The 18742-nt window shown below is 39.7% G+C and overlaps 1 protein-coding gene across 1 annotated transcript in view; it reads left to right on the forward strand.

The window, feature by feature from the left end:
• The first annotated feature begins 1765 nt into the window (after positions 1-1765).
• DCP1A (decapping mRNA 1A) overlaps positions 1766-18742 on the forward strand; it is a 29371-nt gene continuing 12394 nt past the window's right edge. The window contains exons 1-5 of the mRNA XM_056501876.1: positions 1766-1924; positions 2924-2964; positions 4745-4872; positions 12488-12554; positions 16959-17097. Coding sequence (XP_056357851.1) covers positions 1790-1924; positions 2924-2964; positions 4745-4872; positions 12488-12554; positions 16959-17097 — 510 coding nt within the window. The 5' untranslated portion in view covers positions 1766-1789. The remainder of the gene's footprint in view (positions 1925-2923; positions 2965-4744; positions 4873-12487; positions 12555-16958; positions 17098-18742) is intronic.

Here is an 18742-nt window from a genome sequence, read left to right on the forward strand (position 1 = left end):
GCACACACTCTGCTGTGCTTCAAAGCTGAGGAGGCAGACAACAGGCTGGGTGTCATTTCTGATACCAAACATTTTATTCCAATGCAACAATGGTGAAGACAGGCAGGGAGAATAAACCCACTGAAATGCAGAACTGGAATTTGCAGATGAAGGGGAGAAACAATCCAGAACCAGAAACCACTGCTTCCCTTTCTTGCTTGCTGCTCCTTGTTTCACTTTTAATGCAAGATGAAGCCAAGGAGTTTTTACAACTGAGATCTCACACAGCAGAAAATTTCCTTTGCCAATAAGTTTTTTAATTTGAAAGATACCTTTGCTTTACAGTAATCTTGCAGAAAGGAGCAGTTTGATGCAGACATTTAAGATGCCATTTAGAACCAGTTTTTTAAAAAAGTTTTTGTAATTTTCTTTCTGTTTCAATTGAGTTATTAGAATGTTGTTGCTCTATAAAATAGTTTTCAAACTTTAATCTCCTCTTATTGTCTTTCTCCAATATAAACTGTTAGTGAATAATGGGATATTTTACAATAAAGAATTGCCTTTAAGAGCAAATACTACAGAACTAGTGAAAACCCAAATTTTATGGGTTAGGCTCTCCTGTGGCGAAACCATTAGAAGGACATGGACAACTAAGACATTCTACAGGACTTCTGTTGAGGTTTTCTACTGATGCTTATGCCCTGGGGTTTAAGGGTAAGTTATCAGGATGAAGTTTTGTGTCTAAATTACTTTTTTTCCATTGTGGGAGAGGACTATCCTGTAAAGCTGTATTAAAAATCAGAAGTTTGTCCACCTGCAACAGAGAACATGACCTGTGGTAATAAAGAGCACAGCACACATTAAATTCTCAGGAGGGTCAGGAGCTTGCCACAAACAAGATTTTGTTTAGAAATTTACAAACCTGTTTCTTTCCTGTCAGATTGCACAAAATGCTACAAAGATACTTGAACCTGAGGTCTTTGAAGTAATTCATGCCGTGGTCCTGATGAATATTCTCTATTTTCCTGTTCCTAAAATCACCAATAATTGAAACAACTGCAGGGAAAAGCTCAGTGCATGTTACTCTGCTCTTGTTTCAGCAAACAGATTTGTTCTACATAGCACTCTACATATGACAGTTTAATGTCCTATGTACCTTTGCTTTATCTGTGGATGTTTACTATACCTGAAATAAATATTTAATCCTCAAATTCTTCTAAAATACTGAAAATTCCATATCCCACTGCAGACCCTGAAATACTGATATAGAAGAAAATGACACGGGAGCAAACAGCATCACCCTCAAAGTGCTGGAACGTAATTCCTGAGCCTGTAACCCATTTTATCACACTTCACAAGGCAGCCTGCAGTGAACTCCGGAACATTTGGATTACTAATGGAGTAAATAAATAATAACAACACACGAGGGCCAGCCCTCAGCCCTGCCCACGCGTGTCGGCGGGGGCGCGGCCCTGCTCAAAGCCCACGGGCCTGCAAACCCTCGGTCGGCAGAGCTGCGAGGGGGGAGCGGGGATCTGGGAAGGGCCCGGGGGGTCCCGAGCTGGGAAGAGGGGCCGGGAAGGGCCCGGCGGGACCCGAGCTGGGAAGAGGGGCCCGGGAGGGCCCGGGAAGGGCCCGAGCTGGGAAGAGGGGCCCGGGAGGGGCCGGGAAGGGCCCGGTGGGGCGGGGTCCCGGCCGGCGGGCGGAACTGCAGGCGCGGGCCGAGCGCTCCAGCCGGCGGCGGGGCCGGACGCACCGGTGCACCGGCGCGGCTGTTGCCGTTCCGCGGGCGGGGCTGCCCGGATCCAAGATGGAGGCGGCGGGCAGAGCGGGGCAGGAGATGAGCCTGGCGGCCCTGCGGCAGCACGACCCCTTCATCACCGGTATCGCCGACGTGACCGGCCAGGTCGCGCTCTACAGCTTCAGCCCCAAGGACAACGAGTGGGTGAGTCCGGCGCGGTGGGCGCGGGCCCGGCCGGGCCCCGCAGCCGCCTGGCCCGGCGCGTCCGCACGGGGCCCGCGCGGGGCTGCGCTCGCCCAGGGACAAGTCTGGGGCTGGGCGCGTTCCCCGCGCTTGTACTGGGGGAGAGGAGAGAGAAGGAGACGAAGAGAGGAGGCGAGAGGGAGAGAAAGGTGGAGAAGGGGGAGGGAGAGGCGAGGAGGAGGAAGAGGGACAGGAGAGGAGGAAGAAGGAGAGGCGAGGCCGTGTGTGCGCCCGGGGAGGCGGCGCCGTTCCCCCTCGGACCCGGGCAGGGCTGGGGCTGGAGGGCCCGGCTTTGGCACAGGGTGGCCATTGACCTTTTTCTCTTTTTTTGATCGTACTTTGTTGTTGTTGCTCGTGCCTGTTGCACAGAGCCCTAGTTCGGGAAGACGGGGAATCAAGAGATGTGAGTGTTCGTCATTGCATTAAAATACAGTTTTGGCTTGACCACCATGTTCATCACAGCACCATAAAAATGGGAATACGGGAATTTCACGCTGTCACGTTCAGCCCTGGAGCTGCACAACTTTTCTGTGCTCCTGGGTCACCAGCCCGTGGTGAGGATTGCTCTGGAAGCTGGAGGCTGACAGAGCCATGGCCCGTGGTTCTACCGTGCTGTGCTTTTGTTATTGTCCTTGGAATAAAACTGAAACAAAACCTCCCTAATATTTGGAGTCTGCCTCATCAGGCTCAGCATGGGAAGGTTGTGGAACACTGTGTATGTATCACATCAGCAATTTCAGAGAGTGAGCAAAGTCTTTTGGAAGTGGATTTAACTTCCTAATCTTTCTAATAAAAAAATTGATAGTTTCTGAAAATGGAAGAGCATATTTTTAGACCTGTGATGTCAAGCCTTATGGAAAGATAAGGACATTGTAAGTCTCTGTAATTAAAACGCTGTTCAAAACCTATGTAACTATGTGAACAAGCACATCTCTTAAGTGCATTTGTTGTCTTTTGTAGGAGAAAACCGACATAGAAGGGACCTTATTTGTGTATAAAAGGTAAGGGTTGGTTTGGGTTGGTTTTTTGGGTGGGGGGTATAGTGGTGGTGATGTTTGTTTTCCTTCCTTAAGAAAACAAACTCCAGATGGCTTCCTGTAGAGCTTTCATGCTCATCATTTTTTGCTTGTCCAAAAATTAACTGCTGTATACTCATTCAGAAAGAACAAACTCTGCACGTAGGTGAATAACTCTGTCAAAAGCCCCTAAAGCACTGCTGAGAAAGGGTAAAACTTGAATATTAATATGTACCCACATCAAAAACTGGTTTATTTAGCTTATTTTATTAATGCAATAGCATTTGTTAATGCATTGAGTTTGTTAAATGCCAAGTCTCCCTTTGTCTCCTAAAATCCATGAAGCTGATTATGAAAACAATAGAGATGAGAAATTAAATCATGTGTTTTCATTTACTCCTGGAATATGGTATAAATTTTTGTAGTGGATGAAGCTGCCCAAAACTGGAGATCTCATAGTGTCTGGTTTGGGGGCTATTTAATTTTTTCATCAAAACCATGGAAGAAATTTCCATTTCTTTAGGACAGGTAAAAGGGGTATGGAGGAGAACTAGCACATAAAATCAACAAGGAGTTCAAGTTTTAAATTACAGGCATATAAAAAAAAATCTAAATGAAATAACACTTTGTTGAAGATAAGAAATAATGCAGACTTAAGCCATCCTGAAGCATACTGTCATAAATTGGTTGTTACAATATTTTATCCTGGCACTATGTAGGGAAGTTCCTGTTACTTCAGCTCCCAGCTCAGAAATACTTAGTTTAAGAAAATGAACCAAATAAAAAAAAATAAAAAAACGAGCAAAAGCTTTCAATATCACTAGCTGATGATATCAGACGAGTTCTGTGAGGTGCATTAAGAGACTTGCATGTGGTGGTAATGGTTGTTTACCCTGTAATTTGAAGCTCTTGACATATTTTTGTTGTTGATCGTTAGGTAAAGGTAGCCACACTGTTACAGAAATCTTTATATTTACCAGCTAATTGTGTCTGATTTTTAGTCTACCTTCATTGTTCTGCTGTTGTTGATTATACACCAGCCTACAGGCACAGTTGAGTGCTGACAGGACATTCATGCAGCAAAAGAAAACAGATCTAAAACTATCTTGAATTTTCAATGCTTGTTCAGTGTTTTCTTTTTCCACCTGGTGTCCAGCAAAAATCTAGATAAATAAAACTTGCTTCACTAAGCAATACAATTCTGAGTAATTTACTTTCAGGACACTGAGTTAAGTCCTTATTTCCAGAGTTTCCCTTTAGGAAGAAATTACTGTTTATAATTCCCCCTGTAAGTGTACTTCAGTACATGCTATTTAAGACAGCAGCTTTTTTTATTGTCATGTCTATTTACAGTAAGGTAATGGTGCTGTGTAAGTGGTTTGGTTTTTTCCCTCTAATAAAAAAATTCTAAAATGCCTTGAAATGATCTTATGTCAAGTATTGAATATATTTACATTTTAATGGTGGACCTGCCCTAGTTTTTTTTAATAGATTTTTCATAGGCAGATCTTTGATTCAGCAGTTTAACAGTGTAGAACTGTAATGTTAATCCTAATCCTGCTTTGAGGTAAGTGTAGTTTGAAATTGAAATTAGATGGCATGCCAAGAAATGGCTTAGAAAAGCAACTGTGAGAGCTTCAGGACTGCTAAAGCTTCACATAATTATGCAATGGAAATTTGAAGATGAATTCATAACTTGGTTTCAGAAAATTACTTCTGTTGATGGAGGTATTAATCCTTAGTTTTGTTTTAATTGACACAATAGGTCAGCTTCTCCTTATCATGGTTTTACGATAGTGAATCGACTGAATATGCACAACCTGGTTGAACCAGTAAATAAAGATTTGGAGTTTCAGCTCCATGAACCTTTTCTTCTCTACAGAAATGCCAGCTGTGAGTATAACTTTCTCTAATCTAAATAAACCTCAAGTTCAGTTTTATAACCTAGATTGCTTCTGACTGCTGTGATATCTGTTTCAAATATAATGTAATGGGACAGGTTCCATTGAAATGATGTTTTCTGTCTACAATGCTAAATTTACTTAAGTAGTTAGTTGTTCTATTATATTGTGATCACTGCCTGCTTTCATTAAAAAGTAAATATACTACCAAAGTGCAATATTGCTCTGGTCTTTAGTAAATGATCTGATAGGTTTAATCTAAACGTGTCTCCCTCCCATCAGAATGTTCCCTTGAGTTACAGATGCTTTGGCTGTGCTTTGGTGTACCTAATGGACCAGTCAAATGTTAATCCCTTCTTTTTTCCCTTGGAAGGCCTCTGGGATCTGTAAGAAGTAGGATAGATTCCATCATGGTGGCAAAGTGCAGCCTAAGGCTGATGGTCATCTCTGTTTCATAATCTTAATCATCTTCCTTCCATAAGTGTCATGAAGAGGAAAAAATCAAAACTGGTCAGTAAATTGAAAAGTCTAGGAGGTTAGGAAAGTGACTGGCAACAGGTTGGGAAAAGTACTGGATTGAGTTGGGTGTTTAAGCAGATTGCTTGGTTTGGAAGGAAGAGGAGCTGTAGATGGAGGTAATAGGGATAGGATGGACCTTAAGGTGTCAGGCAAGAATTGCAGCTGTGAGGTTGGTGACATAAAGGAAGCAAGAAGTTGATTCATTTGTTGAAACTGCTGAACATGTAAAGAAGCAGGAGCTGCTGTGGTATCACCATGGTGTGTGACAGTGACTAGAGGATCACTTCAGGGAAGGAATCACAGAACCATTTAGGTTGGAAAATGCCTTTAAGATCATCACACCAAACTGTTAACCCTGCACTGCGTAGTCCACCACTAGCCCACATCTAAGCTTTTTATTCCTTACAGTTTCCACACCATTAACTCCCTTACATTTTGCATTAAGCTGTTTTGGTTTGGATTATTTTCCTTACATAAGGATTTCTAAATTTTCTGTCCCCTGAAAGAGTTAGAAAAAAAAATTATATGGTTGAATAGTGTTAAAGCTGTTTACCTCTATTTGCACAGTATTTATGAATTTGCAGACAAATTTCAACATGTATGTGTTTTGTTTGTCTGGGTAGATCAGGAGATTCTTGTCCAAGTTCTCTTCATGCAGAAGGATCTCCACTTCCACTCAGTTGCCTGCTGACATGCAAAACCTTTGCATTTCTGGAACTAATTCAAATCAGAGGTTTAAGCCACTGGTAACTATAATGCCTATCTCCAATTGCTTAATATGATGTGCCTCTAATGGCTTAAGGTGAAGTTCTTCTGAGATCTCTTAATGACTGAAAGAGGATGTACTGCTAGTTTGTGTAAGGAAAAGCTTCCTCTTACACAACCCTGTATCTTGTGGAGTGGCTTTTATTGTGTCCTTGAAGGAAACTGCTGTCATCATTAAAAACCCTTTATGAGTAAGTTGCCCTGTTAAGGTTGCTGAGTGATGGAACTGCTCATTCTGTTTCCTTAGCTTACAGATGGGTGATGGCTCAGACTATCCAGTAGAAACCTAAAATCATGTTAATAGTGCTGTTGGCAGAGACAAACCTCCTTAGTGCCTCTGTAGTTACGTTGTGACTGGATCAGTAACAAATGGAGATTGTTTCACCAGGGCAGGGTAGAGGCAGTAGATGATCATCAAAGCAAAATTATGCATTTGGGAAAGGTTCCATGTCAACAATATTTATATGCAGTGTGGTACTACTGTTTTAGACATCGTGTTTTCACTTTGTTCTGGGATTCTGTCTTGCCTTAAGAAGATAGTAAGGCCAGGTCTGTTCTGTGCAGCAGATCAGACCTGTGGCATTTCTGTCTTCAACAGCACACGAGCTGTTCTGAGGACAGCAAGTAACCTACTCCAGTCTGTGCAGAGCTGCTAACGACTTATGTGAGGAACTTTGCTAGCAGTCTAAAGACATTAGTTTTGCTTGGCTGGAGGCTGTAAGAATGATTTGCCTGTCATACTAAATCATAATATTTTGTGGGGATTTACTATTCTTTTGTAGTTTGATTTCTTCTTACACTCTTACTATACAAAAGAATTGTTGATTTGCTGCATGTCAGAACTTACTTTAGACTGTAGATGTGAGATACTCTATCCAAGTGCACCGAGGTGTTTCCATACTCTTAGACCAAGACTAGGTAATTGCCATTTTACTCTAATGGGAAATCACAGATTTTCACAGCTCTTTAGGGGAATCCTCCCATTTTTGCAGGGTGGGGCATTGTGAATGGAGGATACAGTACCTTTCTTGTATCTGCCTTTTGCTGTTCTCTGAGTGAAGTAGAAGACACTTGGGTCAGTTTGGTTTTCTCTGTTCTCTGAGGTTCCCCCCCCCCAGTCCAATCCTGCCTTTTTCATATTTCAGTTTTTGATGGGGAAATTGTTCCTCACAGAATTTTTGTTCTCAAAATTATTCTGGCTACATTATATGGTTCCAACCCCAAAAGAATACCAAACCCAAGAAGTTGAATATAACACTGCCCCAAAACTCACACCATTTATTTGTGGGGCATAAGACCCTAAAGCAAAGATAATAAAAGAATGTGACTAACAAACTGTGAGACATTATACACATATAATACATATATACATATATATGCAGTGGTAATTAGAAAAAAGGTATTTTTTTTTCACTGTTACCAAGAATTAAGGAAAGCAAATATCTCCAAACATTAATAGATCAAGAAATTGCCAAATTGAAGAGATTATTTGACTTACTGTAACATATTTTAAATTTAGGATTATTCTTAAAAAGTAAAAATTTTGAGCTTATACTTCATACTTAAAGTACCATTCATTATTTCGTAGTCAGGAATAGGTATTGCTGGGTATATTTGATCCTTGTTGAACTCTCCCTCTGGACACATGCACATTCTGAGTATTCAGAGCACTTGTTCATGAAATATTGAATCCCATTGACTTTTTTTTTTTTAATTAACTTAAGCTTGTTTTCTTTTGTCTGTGTTTTATGGAAAGCATGTTAAAATCTGTTTTAAAAAATGCATACAGTTCAGGCAGTAACAGTAATAACAGCCCAGTCAAGTTCAGTACTTCCCTTCAATCTGTAATGTGAGGATCTGGAGCTAATTAGTTAATAGTTTGCTTAGTAATTGAGGAAAGTTAGTCAAAGTTTTAGGCACTGGTGAACTTACCTCCTAAAGTCTGCAGGAAGGATTCTTCTGAGCCTTTCTCATTTATAACTTTTCCTTTGTATCGGTGGTGTTGGTCTTCATTAAAAGGGTTTTTAATCCAAGCCAGTTCACTTGGGAGGTCAGGCAGGCTGATTTCCATGGTGCTGAAAAGACAGATGTTTAGCATAAAAGTTGGATAATAAATAAATGGTCCTTGATTGGTATGGGTTTTTTTGTTTGTGGTGGTGTGGTTTTCTCTTTGCTTCTTATTCCTATCCACGGTAGGAGTTAGTAACACAAAAATAATGGACTTTGGAGAAGTTTATACATTTAAGTGGAAAACTCAGTTATAAAGTGCTGTCTTCTGGGCTTGTATTATTGATGAAAACAGCTTGTATCCTGAACAGCAGAAGTGAAATGTGTTGCATTAGAAGTGTTTCAGAGAGCTCCTGACTGGTTTCAACAAGAGACTTTCCTTACCAATTTTATCACACATGTTCCATTAAGTGTAACATATCTCTGTGATTGCTGAGGCTGCCTGACTCTCCAGAAGGCACATTAACCCGGTGGTTTAGTCTGAGATAAGAAAGGAGCCTGTTCTTCATATCTTCATAGCAGAGGGAGCAGAGCAAACTGGGGGAGGGGATAAATGATTGAAAACTCTAAAGAAGTTCTAAAAATACATCATCTGACCTGAAAGATGGCACTCTAACTGCAGGAGGCTTTCTTCTGTGGTTTGGGCTGCAAAGCAGCAATCCCTCTACTTCCATATAATACTCAGATGGCAGTTAGTGTTCCTGAGCTTGGATGGTGTTTGAATTACCTGCTGAGTTACCCCATGCTTCTGCTAGTGGGATTGTGCTGTGTGATATATTCGTGAAATGACTTTAGGTATTCAAAACAATAGGAAAGGGAGGAACTTTCTCCATTCATCCTAATGGTTTATAAATTAATATCTACATGTAAGTAATAAATATGAAGAATGTCAGTGATATAGAGCTGACTGACTGAGGAGAGGTGGCATTTCAGCTGACATTGCTACTAGAAGAAATATGAGATTTGAGAGAGCTGTATGTCATTTTGCTTTAAACTCTATTTGAGGTGTAAAATGATGCATATATGGGCTTTTCTTGTTTTCTTTGGTTATATTATGGGAGGAGTTTCAAAATAAGGGTCCTTTTCTTTCAAGAGTTTGAAAAATACTCTACTTCCAGTTGTTCTGCTTTATTGTATGGCAGCATCTAAATTGGACCTGTAAAATAAAACTTTTCTCTTTCTACCAGCTCTTCCAGATACTTAAGGGAAGTTTTAAACAGATCATCTCTTTGAATGAGTTGAAGATGTATTTGTACAAATGGCTAAACTGCCTAAGGGGAGGGAGTGACAGTGTCTGGAATGGAGAAACTGGCAGTGCTGATGAGTCCATGTGCACCTCCTCTAGCACACAGTTCCATTCTAAGTTTTCCCTTCCTGTGTATCCCAAGCTTCTTGTTTGTGCTCTCTTAAGCTCCTGTGGCCTTTTGTGAAGCTGTTGTAGAAACAGGATCAAGGGTCTGGTTTGGACTAGGATGTACCCAGTTGACATAAGGGAGAGGGGCCCCTTGGGGCTACAATGGTATAACAAAGTTGCAGGAATGTGAGAGTGGGGACGCTGCCTCTTGCTGCTTACTTAAAATGAGAGCTGAAGTGAAACTACCGTTTGGGGATGCAGATTCATTTTATGTTGCCTAAGGTGAGGCTTCTGTCTCCCAGTGACTCTTGGCTATTCCCACTCTTAATCCAGATTATAGAAGATTCCAAGACCTTCCTTTTGGTATTATTCAGATGCTAGGCTTGAGCAGGAAGTCTTCTGTAATCCTTCTGTTCTCTCAAAAGCTCTTTGGTTTCCCATTTCAGTTTTAATCAGGTTTTAAGGATTGATCCAGACAAGTTTGGAGAGAAATTGAGTGTTATGTGTTTAGATAAATATTTATGGGTCATTACATATTACATATGTCAGAGAAGAACATAAATTAAGAAAATGTTGACTTCTTTTAGCTTTATGAAACCTGATTTGTCTGTGATATAGGTTACTTGTTGCTTCAGGAGTGTCAAAATGCCCTCTGAATCCTACTGAAAGATTTGCTGCTGATGATTACAAACTGCTGTTACTTGATTGCTAAATATGCTGCCCAGCATTCATTGTAGAAAAGCTGGATGGAAAAATGAGTAGCTTCTGCTGGATTAAACTCTTGCAAGGACTGCAGTAGAAAGGTGCCATCAGACATAGAAATGTTCAGCTAATATTTATGCTGGGTATAGCAAAAAACCATATTTAAAAAGAGGTGGTAAGAACCAACTCTGTCTTTGCTGTAAGGCTATTCTTAATTGAAGCTGCAGTGCATGGGAAGAAGTACAGTGCATATACAGGAAAATATATATTCAATAGTAATAGGAATGCTGTTGGGACACCCACTTCTGGGGGAGGGAGCTGAACTGGCAGTACAGGAGGTCTCTTGGGAAAAGGAAGGTAAACATTCCAGCCTGGACTGTACCTTCATTAATGCCTGAGTCTGTTTGTAATCTGCTTTGCATCTTTGTAATACTGTGTAAAATTGTTTTGCAGTGACTCCCTATGGTTGCTTGCCAGTACAAAGTGGAAAAGTGCCTCATACTCTACACCAAGCTGAGATTTGGATCTGCTTGTGGTCTTTCTGGCAGAATTGAGTGTGACTTTTATAATTTGTCCCTTTTAGATATTATTATAAGTTCCTTATCTTCATTTCTTCAGCAAATATGCTTTTGAAGCAGCTTTCTCCTCTTGGCAGTTTGTCTGATAATGAAGTCCGGGGAGGGACAAACTGGAAACTTTGTAGGTTTCTATGCAGCAGCAAATCCCATTGTATTAAACTGCAGTTTAGTAGAAATATTTCATAAGCATTGGCTACATCTGTGAATGTGTTTTTTATTGGCTTATGACTTTTGTGCATTGATTTGTTTGTTTACAACTTTAAAAGCTTTGTTATCTGTTACTTCAGGTGGAACATCTAAGGAGACTAACATCCAAATTATTACAGCTGTTATTTAGTAAAACAAAAGCCAAGAATTTCAGCTTGTTGTAGGCTATTCTTCTAGAAATTAGGTGTGCACTTGACTTCTTGAGGATTTTGGCCCAACAAAGTACACCTGAGATAAGTTGAAGGGCCAGAAGAAGTTTGGTAAATTATTTCCCTCTTTGCCATGGCTTGACATAATTTTAAATGGGCTTTGCTTGAGATTTTTGAGTATCTTGTGGAGGAAAAAAAGTGAGTAAAGGAAATAAAGGGATTTAACTGTGAAATAAAAATCTACCTCTAGCGGGAAACAGTTGTGTATTTTTTTTTTTAAATAGTCCTTTCCTTCACTTTATGTGTATTTATAATCTGGGATTTCAGCTGCATAAAATCATTGACATGAACTGCCCTATGAAGATGAGTTTTAAAAGGCTGAAAGCATCTTTTTCAGAAATTAAAATACTTTAATGTTAATGTTTGTAAAGCATTCAATTTCCTTTGATGTTCTAGCACTTTATGCATTGACAAACTTCATAGATGAACTAAGATTTAAAATAACCTGCTGTGTGGGCTGGACTCAATACAATTCTCAAAAGAGCTTTGTGGCAGTAGTGCAGCTGGGGGCAGTGAGGAGAGGAGCTGGTGTGTAAAGCCCCTTGGGAGGATTGCTGGGGAAGGAGAAGCTCATGGCACTCCTGACAAAGTTTCTCCCTCTGATGGAGGCTCAGTGGTCGAGCTCCAACTCTGCAAACTTTCAGTGGAATTTTACTTATTCTGAAAGCCAGAATGAGGCTGTCTTGCTGATCTGGAACCCTTTTGCTTTCATTGCTTTGTCCTTGATAACTTCAAAGAGCAGGGGTCACTATGAGTCTGGTTTTAAGCTGTTCCATGAATGTGACTATATAATGGGAGTTTTGGTACTGCTGTCTTCTGGGGAGGGAACCTTCCAGAGAGGCTCTGACTGAACTGTCTTGCTATAATTCAAATGTTAATGTTGGTCTTTAACGAATTTAAAAATCAGTGGTTTTTTAAAATGTGTATTTCTTGGCCTAGCTTAAATGATAGTCTGTAATTCAAAAAAGGAGGTTGCAACTGTAGTGAGAGGGCACATGCTGGTTAAAATGTTTTCCTGCCAATTTTATTTGCAAACAGTTTCAAGATTCTATAGTTCTTCCATTTAATCTGACTGAAGTTGTATTTATGTTCGCACATGTGCTATTTCTGGTTACTTTATAAATAGTAGGTGGTGACACACAGTATTTCAGTGGACATTGATGGAAATTCACATGTTGCAAATCTAAAGGACTACTGGTTTTTGGTATTGATTTCATGACTTTTTTCTTTTTTTGTCTTACACTTGCTTTTTTTCTTGTTTTCTAGTGTCAATTTACAGTATTTGGTTTTATGACAAGAATGACTGTCATCGAATAGCAAAACTCATGGCTAAGTAAGTACTGGGGCCTTATTATTCTGTAAGCCTTTTAGAAGTTATTAAATGTGTCTTTTTCCTCACTCTCCTAAAAATGGAGAAATACAACATTCTTGTTCATACAAGTTGTTTTTTTTTTTAACAAATGAAAATTACAGTTTTATTTTTGAAAAAACTGCAGCATTAAAATTTTCAGTTGAGTGATTAAAAAACTGCACTGAAGCATTAGTTGGCATTCTCCAAAGAAAGCAAGTGTGAGCACTGTGTTTTATCTTATATTCTATTTTGTATAGGGATGCTGGCAAAATATTTTCTAATGCAGAGAGTGTAATGATATAAATGATGGTTGGGGATTTTTGGTTGGTTTTGTGGTAAGCTGTTTTTTTCTTGGAGTTTGTGGTTTGTTGGGATTTTTTAAAGCTTAGCTATTATTCCTGACTAAAGCAAAGAGCTTAAAGAACAATAGGAGAACTTGGTAGCAGTTTCTAGAATTATAGTGGGTTTAGGAGAATTAGCAAAACTGTGAAATAATAAGTTCTTGGTGTTGCTAATTTCTGGAATTTTTGGTAGTTACTTTTGCTAAAATGTAAAACGTAGATGTGCTGCCCATGGTATCTTCTCATCCCTCATTCTCAGTTTTGTTTCTCTTTGCTATCACACTGCTTTCCTAAACCCTCTTATCTCTTGCATGCCTTCAGCAGTATGTCAGGGCTCACCAGTAAGGCTATCCTGAAGACTTGCACAATTTAATTACATGGAAATATATAATATTTATTTATATTAAAACTAGTCACAGCATAGATATTTTAAGCTGAATTCCAATTTCTTAGTGTAGGGGGTTTGGTGTAGGCTATTTTGGCTTTTTTTAAATTATTATTTCTGCCCAGAAGCAGTGAGAGACAGCACAAATGACAGACATTGGTATCAAGATCTCTTTCTAAATTCTTTTTCTTTTTTCTCATCCTGATAACCCCATTTCCCACTTTTCTTTTTTTCTTCCTAGTTATGCTGGACTTCTTACTGTTCTTTATTTTGTCCGTATCTAAGGATTAACTATAAGGATTAATGGAAAACAATTGTATGAAACTGACTCTTGGATGTTGTTACCAAAACAAATAACAAAACATATCCTGCCTCTCCTCTTTATAAACAGCATCAGAAGGGCTTGGCTTTCTCTTCTAATCAAAAACCATTAGGTTTTAGATGTTTGAAGTGTGAGAGAGCTGAACCCTTCAAACTACCATATTCTTGTTCTGTTACACACAGCTACAGTGCAAATCTAGGTTTGAGGCAGCAAACCTTGAGTCCACTTGGTGTTGAACTGGTCTGATAACTGTAGCACAAATGATGGGCTACAGATACTTCAAGAGTCTTAAAAAGTGTGATCAGGTAACAGACTAGTCTAGCCATGGCACAGCAGTCTATAAAGCACGTTTACCCCTTTGGCTGCTTTTCAGTATTTACATTTTCTTCCAAGAGTATTAATTTTGTTCTGAAGTCTTTTGTTTTGGGGTGGAAATTTAGATTTGCACCCTTTTGTTACGGTGAAGATTTTCTTAATCACTGATAGGAAAGAGTGCTGCCTTTATAATACTTCAGCGCTTTAAAAACATAACCATAAAAGGTTTCAAGGAGATTTGCATTCTCTTCCCTGCATTTGACTTGACCTTATTGTGCCAGACTGAGTTAACAAGATTGCAGGCCATCCATTTATATTTTGGGGCTTATCTTTGAAAAGGAAAGTAAATTAGGCTTTGTAATCACAGACTTCACTTCTCACGTTCTCTCCCTTCCCCTGCCCTTCTGTGAGGTTGTGCCAGGTATATTTTCAATGCTGTAACTCCAGACATTCTTCAACAAACTGTCACAGCAGCTACTGTGTCCCTGAAGGAATGTGTGCCTCTTCCACTATCTGATATAATGGAAAGAAACAGCAGGCCTTGCTTAAAAAAGATTTAATCCTGGATTGCACACAGAGCATGTTCAGTGTACAGATCTGCGTTAGTTGACTTTTTTCCAGCCAGGAAAAGTATTTAGGTATTGGATTTACAGATTTTTTTTTTTAAAGAATTCTAGAATTTTCTGAAAGGAAAACATTTCATGGGAGTCATCAAACTTCTGATTCCATAAACAAAGAATTTGTGTCAAGTTAAGATGATTGATTGAGGGATGACCTTTCTAGAAGAAGCAGGGCAGAAACTGGACTGTTTCAAATACTGGAGAAAACTATTGCATTCTGACCTATAAGTTTGTAGGGGGTTTCAGCCTAGTATATAAGCTTGTTTTACTCTGTTTCAATAGTCAGACCTAAAGTAGCTTCTGAGATACAGGCAGCAGACTAGAATCTCAGAAAGAGAATCTCTTCAGAGTTCTGGGCATACAGTTTCACATTTCATTCCATCACCACCATTGAAATGTAAGGTGCACAAGGCAGAAGGTAGAGTTTGAGTTATTAAACAATTACCTAGGTGAGAATTGTTAGTCTTCAAAAAGAAAGTAAACTTCTAAAAGGTAACAAACACTTCATAGTGAACAAGAGAAAAATATTATGAAATGTTTTTCAGAAATTTTTCTGAACCGTTTCTGTATAATGGATGCATGCCTTCAAGGTGTTCTGCTGTGAGTTCAGTGACTACTTTTTTCACAGGAGGATGTTTTATTGAAACCTTCTGGGCCAACTAATTAAGGCAGAAGGAGAGTCTCAGGAGTGAAGCCTTTGCTTTGCCTGCCAGCCAGCATGTGTGACTTCGCTTGCCCAGAATCTTCCCCTTAACTGAAGTGTTTCTTTTTTTATATACAATTATGCTGGCACTTAACATCTCAGCAAAGAATTCTGATTCTCTTACCTTGCTCTTTCTCATCATTAGTTTTGGAGTTGAGTTTAGAGAGGTCCTAAGCCAGGACTGGGTGACCACGTGAGGTGCTGGAACAAAATGTTCTCTCAGGGTGTCACCATAGAAACACTTGTGGAGTATCGAGCTGCTTCATCCAAACGAGCACATGCTGCAGTTCTCAGAAATTATCAGGGTTATATTGGTCTCCCTATTGTGAGTTACCTTGCCAGGTGACTACAGAGAAGGCTGGAAGTAAACAGAAACTGGTTAAATAACCAGCTTATATGATGAAAATTTCTGAAAGCAACATTGAATTGTTAAAAACCAAATCTAACCCTTTTTCAGCTTAATACAACTAAACTCTAGTGAAGTAAAGAAGCTTGGTAGCTAGAAACCTGCAAAGAAACTTCCAAAGCTTAAACTATTTTTACCTCAGAAATGGCAACATAGAGGTGCATCTAAATAATTATACTCTATAAAATCTAGAGTTTGTCCTGTATCCTAACTGACCCAAAGAAACTGAAGGCTGGAATGATTGATGCTTTCTGTGATTGTTGTGATGGCACCTCTTGGCTCCCCCCTCAGCCATCAGTTCCACAGCATGAGAGTTCTCAAGTGACATGCTAGCTCCAGAGCTCTGGCCTGTTTACAGTGCTTGTTTTTTCTTAACATATTTGATTAATGCAGGCTTAAAAAAGAAGGGATTACAGGCTGGTGTGTGTTTATTTCAAGAGGATAAGCTTTAGCGCACTGCACAGCTATGTATATCTTGTGAACTGCATATGGATTAGGAATATATGCTGCTTTTACTCTTATTAATGAAATGACCAGGTACACATCAGCTTCTTGCATCTCTTACCTTCGAATTGAAGGTTTTGGATACCCGAGGCAGGCAGAGGTGGAGTAGAAGTGGTGAACCATAGGCACCAGCAGCCAGAGGTAATGCAGGTAATTGGAATGACTACAGGGCAGCTTGAGAAGGAAATGGTTTGCTGTTCTTTCCAGAGCCTTAGGTGGGGGTGTGAGGGGTAACTTGCTCTAAGTCCTCTTGCAGGCTGATTCCAGAGACATCTGGTGTCAGCCAGCTCTCTTCTTTCCCACTTACTCTGTTGCATAATGGTGGGCCTCATCCTAAACTAGAACTGTTTGGTAATAGATTTTGTTGAATGACATGGCTTGACTTGGCTAAATATGGAAAAATGCGTGTTAGGAAGTAAAGAGTAGAAGTTGTATCTTAGTCTATGGTGTAAAAACGTGTATCACGTGCTTGGATGTACACATATTTCCTTGTAAAAATGTCTAAACATAAGAATTTTATAGGAGTAGTGTTTACTGTAGGCAGACTTTGTGAGAGACAGACCCATGCTCTGTGAATGGGAGATAAATTGTCCATACCACTTGACAATTTGTCTTGTATAAAACTTGTAGCAAATGAAAACTTGTGTAACTTTGGTCAGCTACGTGTAAGCCTTTTATTCAGGCAGAAAAATGGATTAATGCGCTGGGAGTACTTTTTTCTTTACTTCTTCTTGCAAGATATTAACTCCTAGTTAAATTTTTAAATCCTGTTTCTCCTTTCCTTTTACAGAGTGGTTGAACAAGAAGCTCAGAGATCGCATCAAGTTTCCCAGGACAGAAAAAGTCCCAGCAGGACCAATGGCTGCAATGAAAACAGGCCCATTGACATCCTAGAAATGCTTAGTAAAGCCAAGGATGAATATGAACGAGTAAGTAAATGTCTGTTTTCTGGAAACAAATTTTTAGCACATCAGCTGTGCTTTGTTTAAAGGGTGGGCAGTCTCTGCAACAGTTCCAGCAGCCTTATTTTCAGGCTGATGTGGTGTTCCCTCCCTCAGGAACATTGTACTAGGAAACATTTTGTGATTTCAGGCAAGATGCATTGAATTCTGATCATGTGGTTCAACTTGAAGTGTAGAAGGGTGGACCCATTTTTTAATGATTACTCCTGTTGTGAGAAAATCTTGTCTCTGGGAATAGCAAATAAAAATTGTGCCCAACAGCGTCTGTCATTTCTTAGTCTCGAAAGATGTCTTGTGGTATTAGAGACTGAGTCATTCAGTACATTTGTAGACTCTATGAAGCATATTTCTTATTAGCTGTAGACTAAATGTAACAATACTGTTCCTCTCTCTTTCTGTTCCCCAGTTTATTACTTCTGTCCTGTCTGTTTCTCCCTTTAATAAATGAATTCATCTCAGAAGGAAAAGTCTGTTATCCTTTGCCAGTGCTAAATTCACAAGATTACATAATGAGGAATGTTAGTTCTCTTAGGAAAGAATTACTTTATATAGTCGTGAGGACCAAATTCATACGTGCAGGGTGAATATAAAGGTAATGTGTGGGAGATCCAAAAATGGAAACAGAGATTCTGAGCACGCCTCTTCCCCCGTGTAATAATACAGGAATATGCCATAGTAAAGCAATGTGTGAGTATTGCATTGCAGAGCCGTGGTGTGGCTTTTGTGCCTGTGCTGCTGGGAGAAGGGGGAGCACACTTCTACAGTGCTTGACACCCTCCAGGAGTTGCCTGTGCAGCAGAGTTCCTTTGAGTACTTGGGATTTGAGTCTTTGTTAGATTCTAGATGGTTACAGTACAGTGTGGGATGAGGAGAAAAGAGTAAGCATGTGGATTGAACCTTGTATGAGCCAACTTAACCTCTCACTGGCTGATGTACATTGAGGTCAGGTCAATGTGATAAGCAATGCAGTGTCTTTGACCCAGGCTAGATACTAATTTCTAGAAATCACTCCTGTTATTTTAATGCTTTAAAATACAGATTTTAAAAAAATGAATTCTGAATGTGTGTCAGTGCTGTTTGGGGAGAAGGTGTCTTGTATGAAGGCCAGCATTGTGCAAGTAGCAGTTTTTTGAGATCACAGAAGGAAACATCACAACCTGCATGATTCATCTTTCAGTGGTGTATCAATTTAGAAATATTTGAAGAAATTGAAGTATTTTTGCAGAGAAGGGAGAAAACCCATACCACAGGAATGCAATGCTTTGGTAGTGCCCTCCTGGGTGTGATGAAGCCTTTCTCCCTCTTTGTCCTTGCAGTATTGGATAATCCACATTTCCAACAGATGGCTGTTGGATGACGGGATATTCCAGCTTCTCTTCTAATTTTCAGATCTTCTTCATATGAGAGTACTGAAAAGCTTTTGCTAGAAACAAAGTTCCTAAACATCATGGATGAAGCTCTAGACAAGTAGAATTGTGATGAACAGGAACTGGTATGCAGATGTTTTAATGGACAGACAACATCTGTGGTGCCAATAATACAAGAGTGAAATAGTCAGGGCATGGGCTACAGCAGAGCTACTTTAAAATTGGGGGGTTTGTATCTTTATTTC

This window comes from Oenanthe melanoleuca, chromosome 12, assembly GCF_029582105.1.
Source record: "Oenanthe melanoleuca isolate GR-GAL-2019-014 chromosome 12, OMel1.0, whole genome shotgun sequence".
Taxonomy (NCBI): Eukaryota; Metazoa; Chordata; class Aves; order Passeriformes; family Muscicapidae; genus Oenanthe; species Oenanthe melanoleuca.